Source organism: Rhopalosiphum maidis, chromosome 1 (assembly GCF_003676215.2).
Source record: "Rhopalosiphum maidis isolate BTI-1 chromosome 1, ASM367621v3, whole genome shotgun sequence".
NCBI classification, from domain to species: domain Eukaryota; kingdom Metazoa; phylum Arthropoda; class Insecta; order Hemiptera; family Aphididae; genus Rhopalosiphum; species Rhopalosiphum maidis.
The window spans coordinates 27484208-27494059 of record NC_040877.1 but is presented as its reverse complement, the minus strand read 5'-3'; the positions used below and the strand labels follow the sequence as shown (position 1 = coordinate 27494059).

Genomic DNA, 9852 nt, shown 5'->3' with positions numbered 1-9852 from the left:
AAATTAAATTAAATAATATTGGTTGAAACTTTAGAATAAATTAACAAATACTTATGTCTATTTTGATGTGAAATTTGAATTAAATTGATACAACATTTATTTAAAAACCAAGTAAGTAATGAAGTAAACAAGTCACGTCTCAGTTTAGTGGCATTGTCATCTCCTATTACTGGTTTCATCAATAAGGAACAATCGTAAATCGTGACCGTAAAACTGCAATTGTTTCGTCTCAATGACATTGACTTTAATGTCACTATTAGTAGTTTATTATCGACATATTGGCCTATATACGTTCTCAGTCGCCTGATTAAGAAATTAAATTCCCGTATATGCCATTTTTACTTATTGTAAAATTTTAAAAATTCCATTATGTTATATAGATTATTGTTAAACGTCAACATTTCCGTGCTCTTAAAAGTTGGCCTTGATCAATTTCTGACTTGATAATATATTTATTTTGATGTAACAGTTATTATATATGTATAGTATACCTAATGTAAGAATATTGTTTGAATAGACGAGTTTACATAACAATAACGTGCGTGTTAAATAAAAAAGAAGTTATAATATTAAAATGGAACCAATGTTTTTTATGTATCTCTTCTTAAAAATGTGTATATCTATATTATCTATCAAAAAATCAATTTTTAATTAATTATTTTTAAGAAAATTGAAAATCCCCTGCCAAAAAAAAAAAAAAATCATAACACTTATGAAATTGGCCATTACGCTTTGATAATAATGTACATATCGATACATCACTATATTTTATTTATTCTATGAGCATTGAGCATATAGTATACTTCATGTAAATAATATGCACTTTATAGAAATAGAGTGTACCAGTATCTCTATATTGAGTTATATCTTATATATACACATATAACGTACCTATTATAATATCGTTTGCGTTCGCCCGGACGCCCTCGGGGCGCGTTTAACTCTTGTCGCGTGTTTATTTTTTGGCTTAAATATCACGGTGTGCCCGCTAAAGGAGGATATTCTACATAGTCGGTATATAATATATATACCTACAGTACAGACTATACATATATGTATATATATAAGTAGATATTTGACGCGTACAAAGGTATATGGTATTTAAACTGCGAAATCGGTATCAGCTATATATACAAACGTTCGCGTCGTCGCCATCCCTCTGCCGTCATATATTTATATAAGTATAATATTGTAACGGACAACATAATATACAAAAAGGGCGATCTATATTATATATATGTATATATAATATACACGGGACTAATTGCCTTCTGGTTATCCTCGGGCCGGATTTATCTAATGTATACATCGCCGCTATAACATTTATTGTGTTTTTATCATCTGCCGGCCCCGGAGTACATTATTTCGTCGGAGATCCCTTTCGGTTCGACGAACACGTCCATCACCGCGGACCGCGGTGTGTGTGTGCGTGTGTGTAGCGCGCTCGTATTTTCTTTTTTTTTTCCCGTCGGCATTATGACTTTTATCACGCGCACAATATACATATATACACTCATATATTATATCATATGTATGTATATTATGCTGTACGTCGTCTCTGTTAAAAAAAAAAAAAAAACAAAATAATAGAGTATAACGCTGCACGAACAACATTTTGGAAACCACCCCCGACGGTGGATCCCTATACTACATTGCGGTCCGCACCACCGGTTGTGGCGACGTTCCGACCAATGGTAGCGCGGGCACGGATCGCGTACGACACGCCCAAATCCACGGGGTGTCTGTGTCGCCGCGGTCACAGGGACGTGTCTGACGACGACGGGATCGAAGAGTTGACATTTTGATCTCGATCGTCACGACCATATATAGTGCGTCCGTCGTCGGCTGTTCGTCGGATTCTTGTTGATTTAAATTATAAAACATTTTTTTTTGTTTTTGGTCATCTAGTTTTTGGTTTTTTTTTTATTTTTAATTCGTTTTACTCAAACAATAATATTTTATATTCACGTTGTGCACATTCATACGGGGATCGCCATGCAAAACTTCACAGAACATTCGTCCAACGCCATTACCAAACCTACAAACAGTAAGTCTAGCAATATTATAATGTTTATGAGTTAATGACAATATTAGGTATTACATATCGAACGAAATCGGTCAATGCCTCGTGCAGTTATGCTACCGTTCAAGTCTTTTACTAAACTTCTACCGTAATTTTTTATGTTTATTTAAATATGTCATATATGTTTAAAATATTATTTCAATAATAGCATAAATGAATTTAATAAATACTCACGGCTATAAAAGTAAAAAAAAAAAAACAGTATATAAATAAATTGGTAGTAAAATATTAATAACTTATTCCAATTCTTGCATAGTATAATTGTCTTGTTCATTTATAACAGACGAATGATAATAATCGAATATAGAACATTTTTTATGGATAGGTGTGTATTAATCATACGTCACTGGAGTATTTTGGTTATTATTTGTTATTAATTATTAAAAATGCCAACAAAGATATTATACTGTTGGGATATATGAAACAAATATATAACCAAAATCATAACTGAATAAATAATATTAATTTATCATACGAAACGATATTTATAAAAAGTTTTTTTACAGATATTTTAAGTACTATAAGGAATTTATAAAATAATTAAGTAACATATCACAATAAACTTAAATTATTTAGTATAATCTTTAACAGAAACAGTTTAAGTTTAAACTGTCAACTCTTAAATTATGTAATACCATAAACTACACAGTATTCAATACTCTTTCACAATAATACTAGAAAACAATAAATTAAAAATGATGCGTAGTTTAGCCATATTATAATAATTGTAATGGCGAAGTACATGCAGATATCTTCGTAACCAACATGTTTAATAAACATTGTTTATATTTCGAACGTTATAATAATATTGTAAGAGTGTAACAGTATTCCGTGATTTAGTGATGAGTGAAGTATTACGGATTTTAAATAAAACAAAACCATCGATTTTAAGCAGCTACTTTTTATTAAATATTTTGGTATATTTTAAATGAACTTTACTATTATGTGAAGTTAAATGTTATTTTAGTAATTATGTATTTTTTACTTTTTAAGAGCAATACATTAGTAAATAAATTATAATGTTGAAATTGCGTTGAAACTGTTATTAATGGTTTTTAAATGTATATGTAATGGAGGGTGAATTCCTCAAGAATTTACGATATATTCATAATTTTAACACCCCTTAAAATATAGGTCGAGTTGTGCATCTAGTATTAAATATAGGTATTATTTATTTAATGTCTTTATTAATTTAAAGTTTGAATCTAATTATTTCTCATGTATCTAAAGTAATTTTAATTTAATTATTTTTATTCCATAATATATTTAAAATATAGATAATACCTTTTTAGACTCTACAAGATGGAGGACAACCGAGACTGTAGCCCTATAGGGTCTATATTTCAATGATTCGAATTTCCCTCCGGCTAAAGCAACCAGATTCTTTATTTTACCTAATTTTTACTTAAATATAATAATTATTTTTGCTTTTGAATACTTTATACCTTAACTTTAAATCTTTTTTTATTATACACATTTTAAAACAAGACGCTAGGTGTTAGTGATAAGAAGGCCGGATTAGTTTAACCCAGGGGCCCTTGATTACCCTCCACGGCCCTGTTCCTTTCTAGTTATAAACAGCAGTCTGTATAATTGTATTATAAAACCAATATTAACACTGTATTTAGACAGTTAGAAAATTATTAATCCGAGACCAAATTAGTATATCCAGACTATTTTATTCGTACACTTGAGAACCACGCATATACTACACATTTTTCATCGTTTTTCGGTGTTCGACCTATGTTTTATCTATTTTTAATTTAATACAGAACATGGAGCGAATAATCAAACTATTCAGTTTTCATTCCATTTCAGTGTACGGTGTATATTTACATTGCAGTGTCAGTTTTTTTAAGATATAATCTATCCACGTGCATTGTTTAAACTATATATCAAACACTGTTAACAGTGTTAAACTGTTCATGTATAAATAAAATCGAAGTGTGTGACTAGCTAAATAGAGAAATGCCTTTTATCTTTATTTGAGTGAATTGTGTACTTGTTTTATCGTTCATTATGAGTTAAAAAGCTGTTTTTGTTTAATTTCTCTCAAATAAAAGTGCATCGGTGTCCGGTATCTTACTGCAAGTTAAGGTATATTTTCAATTATCATAACTCAACATTTACCAAACATAAATTATTTATTCGACTGAAAATTGAAATTTTTTATCGTTATTGTTTTTTGATTATTTAAGGATATTTTCTATTTCCGAAATTAATAAACGGTTTTTAGGAACGTTACAATGATTTACACCGCATTATTTTTACATGATAACGCATGGTCTGTATTTCTAGTACCATAGAAGGTTCAATATAGTGGGCGGAGTTTGTATGTCAAAATTAATTTAACAAAACCTATTCATACTCAGTATGGAACACTAAATAATCATATGGTTATCAAGTGTTCAAATTATAGATACTATTAGCCTATGTACTTTTTAGTTTTTATATAATATACTTAATAAATATACTAATAATATTACTATTATTCAGATTTCTTATTTAAATAGTACCTATTTAGTTAATATTTCAATTAAATACATACAGTATTATATCCGAAATCCATTTGCATTGATTTAATATTTATTATAACTATTATAACTCGTAGAATAAACATTAATAAAAAGGTCTAATAATTATATAAATGAATGTAATTTGTACACAAAGGCATTGTATAATTTATAATGATATCTTTGTTATTTTATTTTTTAAATATATTATATTATTGTAGGATTTGTTAAAATATATATTAGAGATACATGGGTTTTAATCCTGACCGATATATTTTAATAGATAATAAAATAATAGCACTAATAACGAATGATTTACCTACCTATTATGGGTTTTAATGTTTATCATACAATAAATCTAGCATTATTTCTGTAGTACCGGGTGTTTTAAAAAAGAACGCTTTTTTAAATTAGCTAAAAAAACATTTTATTTTTCAAACGAATTAAAAAAAAAAGTATATGCACAGCTTCGGTATAACATCCGGTTTACGTATAAAAAATAATATCATTCGATTGTCGTCCCCTAGCTTGTTGACAGACCGAAGTGTGATCATGAAAATTAACAATAACATATACATCTCAGTTCTCACTGGTCAGTTTCAGGAGGACGCCTTAGCCTATCCGGGGCTTTTGAGATCAACAGTTGAGCCAATTTTTTGAAATTTTTTATTAGCCAATGAATCAATGACATATTAGGAGCAGCGTTCCATCCGAGTAAGATACGAAGTCGTCGCATAGTCCCCACACTACTTTCGTTAGATTAGTAAAAGGTTTTAATAACTAACACACGTGTTTCAATTGACATTCGGTCCATGGTGACGCTTGACAAAAATTGATTACATAATAACAAATCGGAATGATAGTAGATTAAAAAAATGATGAGAACAATGTTGTAAACATAAAAACAAAAAAAAAATGGTAACCGATTTAAAAAAAGCGTTTTTTTTTTGGGAAACTCTGTAAACTACATGAGTTGGGTAAAAAGTTTGTTTTGTCGGAAATCGTTAAAGTTAATTGAAGAGTTTTATGGAATACTATTTCATAATGTGAAGTGGTCATGTATGGGCGTATGCACTTATATGAATATGATATGGACTTTGGCAAAGAAACTTAAATGCTGGTTGTGCAGTCGTGCACTATGTTTTAGAATCTCAAGTTATACATTACGTGTTTGTGCAATGTTCATAACACGTAAATATAATATATATATACATATAATGATTTGATGAATAGGCAAAAATATCTTTAAAATATTTTATGAGTAATATATTAGCGTAAAAAAAATGAATAAATAAACTTTTATATTTGTTCAATTAATAATATTATTATTTATAAAAATAAGATAATTTACTTTTTATACAACGTTTAAAGTAAAAACTTAATTTCAATTATATTATTTTAAACTGAGCAAATTTTATTAATAGGTACTTCATATAATTATTTGTTATCAATTTTTTCATTAATACGATTTCCATTACTAATTCATACAATTATTAAAAACAAAGAATATGTTAATTACAAACTAAATATTTACATATATATATAATAAAATCGGCAAGCATATAGGACTTATATAATACCTATTTTATAATTGTATTTTTAATCAATCGTATTACGGCCACACAATATACGTGCATGGTTAAAGTATGATACCGATTGATTTTATTCAACTATATAGGGGTTGAAATAAAGATTGGATTGCTGACGTAATTTATCATACTAACAAATGATCTGGGAAAAAAACCCAGGAGTAACAATAACGGTGATCCACCGACCGGTGGATATGATATAGATGTATATAACAGCACTTAACGTGCGTATACAATAATATTATAATTATCTTGGTTCGACCATGTGTCCATAAAGCACGTCATCGTCATCACTCCCCCGCGTCAAACACGAATACACAGTTCTCACACGTATAATACCTGTTATTTTTATCGTGATGATGCGCATTCGTAACGATATACAATAATAATGTTATCGTGACCGTATGAAAATTCGTTCCTGTAAACACGGTAAATAGAGCACACTAGTGTAGTGACAGATGACACCGGCGGCGGCGGTGCACTAATTACGCTTGTTTGCCCCATTGTTTGTTGCGTACCTACACATTACTATTATTATTATACATAGAGGGTGTTTTTCAATAACGCACTTGCTTTAGCGATAATTTAACGTGATATATGGGAATGGGGCGGTAGAAAGCGGTGGCGTTAGTCACGTATATATACGTATAGGAGGCGCATATAATGCACGCGAACTTCCGGACCTGTTGTGTTTCCTGCGTCTTTCCCGTACCGGGCGGGCACATGCAAATAGCTGCACCGGAACCATCGGATCAAAACGACCGCACAGCAGACCTCCCTCTAACCTCCCTCCCACAATTACTAGTGTTTAGTCCACGGGGGTGAAAATAACATATCGGAAGTCGTCAGGTGGATCGGGTAGGTATGTGTTGTTTTACGGTCCATCTGTCTCGTGCGGCGAGAGAAATTATTATTGTTCATATAATTAATTTGCAGGTCGTCGTCGTCATCATCATATCATCATTTGTCATCGATAATTGATAGTTCCCATGATGCGTAGTTATTCCCACGATAAAATTTGACGTTTTGTATTTATTTTCAGGTCGGATCCTTTATGATATACCGTGTAAAGTGTGTAAGGACTTTTCGTCCGGCAAACATTACGGCATATATGCATGCGACGGATGTGCAGGCTTTTTTAAAGTGAGTACAATATACCTTGTTTTAACATATCTTGTATGATCATATATCATAATATAATATCATATCACATATATAGTATGATCAAGAATACAATACATTTTATACGTTGACGCCAATAAATATAATATCCCACGTATTTATATATGGTTAATTGTTTTTAACTTGAAAAAAGTTCAAATTGACAGTAGCCCTAAGAATTTTAATAACTGAATTAATCCGATATTTTTAAATTATAGTAAAATATATTATAGTAATAATTATCACCCTAAAAATGTAATTATTATTTGTTTTTTAGAGATCTATTCGGCGTAATAGACAATATATTTGCAAATCAAAATCAGAAGGCGCATGTCCGGTTGATAAAACACATAGAAATCAGTGTCGAGCTTGTAGACTCCGCAAATGTATGCTTTCCGGCATGAATAAAGATGGTAATTAAAAATATAATAATTGATTTTATGTGGTTCTGAAGTAACCATTAATTTTTATTTTGTTATCGTTAAAGCTGTTCAACATGAACGCGGTCCTAGAACATCAACAGTTCGACGACAGCTTCAAGGACTATGTTACTCTAAAGATCGATCTGCAAGTAACTCGCCGCCGCTAGATTTAACGCCCAAGAGGTCTCCGGAATGCTCGACCACTTGTTCGACTTCACCTAGCAGATACATTCCAGATTCGCATTCATATTTATCTGCTTTCCGACCACAAGTAAATTACTTTTCGACTTTTTGGAGTTTTAATCATCACCGATTTTAACACTATAATTACAGCTATAAAATATTTTTGTTTGCGTTTGGTTTTCCAGATGTCAATGATGCCGAGATTTTTAAATACTATGAGACTCACGCAAGCAGTTTATGAGACAGCTGCTTCGATTTTGGTCACAGTTTCCACGATCAAAAGTTTTCCGGCTCTGATGACTCTGCCTTTTGTCGACCAGGTATTAATAGTTTTCGATTAAAATATTTAAAACAAAATATACATTCCGTACGATATTTACATGTGTTTTTTTTTATATGATTATCAAGTTTGAATTGCTCAGAGAGAGTTGGCACGAACTGTTCATATTGACGGCCGCTCAATATTTTTCTGACACCGATATATCTCTACTGCACGAAGAACACCGGTCCAATTTTGGATCGTCGACAGACATCGATGAGCAAATCGCGGTGTTCAAGGATACGTTGGCCGCGGTCAAACACCGACAAGTTGATCCGATCGAACAATATTTGTTGAACGAAATCGTACTGCTCAAATCAGGTAAGATTATAATGTATCGTAGTGACGTAGTATAATTACAATTTACAATTACCGGTGAAAGTGAATATTGACAATAACAATAAAAATAACCACACATAGTACCTATTTACAATATAATCTTCAGTAGTGTTTAGCATTGATAGTTATACATTACGCGCCGTATTTAATAATATTATTTAATCGAAAATATCGTTTGCTGTACAGAATCGGTCAAGGGTCGCGGCTGTAGTAGTTCTGAAGACACGGAGACCATTTTGGGCGGGTTGTCCGTAAAGAGCAAAGAGGCGCTAAGACGGCATGTGCACCACGTGCATTTGGCCCGGCCAGACGCGCGATACGACGAACTGATCGAGATATTGCCCAGCATCCGGGCTGTGCCGAAAACTACGGTGGTCGAGCTGTTCTTCCGTCGCACCATTGGCCAAACTCCCATCGAACCGTTCGTGTGCGGCACATATACTAACTATTTGCAGACGGCGCCGCACTTGCAGACCATCATCAGCAAGGCCAAGATATGTCATTGCCTGCAGTGAAGGACGTGGCGAATACATGATGTTATATGACGACATGTGGTGAACTACTTACCTATTTGTTTTACGCGAGTTTGACTTAAACGCTAATGTATATATATATATATGGGTACGTAATAATATTATTATTAGGGCTGTAATAATTTATTATACTATAATATACGATCCATATATATATATAGTGATATTGTACATAATTATAATATATTTTCTTAAACGCATCAATATTATACACTCGACGCTCCAGGGTTTGATATAAATTAAACAAATTACCAATTATGTTTATATTATATTATTATATTGTTGAAATAAAATAATATGTATAATTATTGTTTTGAGCACATTTAACAATTGTCAAGTATTACTATTATATTAATATTATATTTATACACTTTATTTTATACATAGTATTGTAAACTGTGATTAAAAATTATTTTTCTTGAATAAAATTTATACATCTCACGAGAACGGTTCGTTTTGTTGGAAAAAAAATTCCGGATGTGTGGGAACGGCAGCGGTCTAGTTAAAATACGAGATTTTTTTGTTATTGTTTTTTTGAGTGCCTCTACACTCGAAAAACAGAATGCGGGTGATTAACAATTGCGATGGCTCCACGGGATGTCAAGTATTGTTTAAAACAGGAACGTCCCGAGGTCGCACAGGAAAACAAGTTGAATCGATGTTTATTTAAAAAAAATACAATATACAGTGGTTTTATCGATGATAAAAAG

At 31.5% G+C, this 9852-nt stretch overlaps 1 protein-coding gene across 1 annotated transcript; it reads left to right on the top strand.

Moving 5' to 3' along the window:
- Positions 1-1995: 1995 nt before the first annotated feature.
- LOC113548776 (nuclear receptor subfamily 2 group E member 1-like) lies at positions 1996-9333 on the top strand. The gene is made up of 7 exons (XM_026949836.1): positions 1996-2047; positions 7228-7328; positions 7624-7759; positions 7834-8039; positions 8137-8271; positions 8360-8591; positions 8796-9333. Exons 1-7 carry the CDS (start codon positions 1996-1998, stop codon positions 9122-9124), a joined length of 1191 nt encoding a protein of 396 aa, XP_026805637.1. The 3' UTR covers positions 9125-9333.
- Positions 9334-9852: the final 519 nt, after the last annotated feature.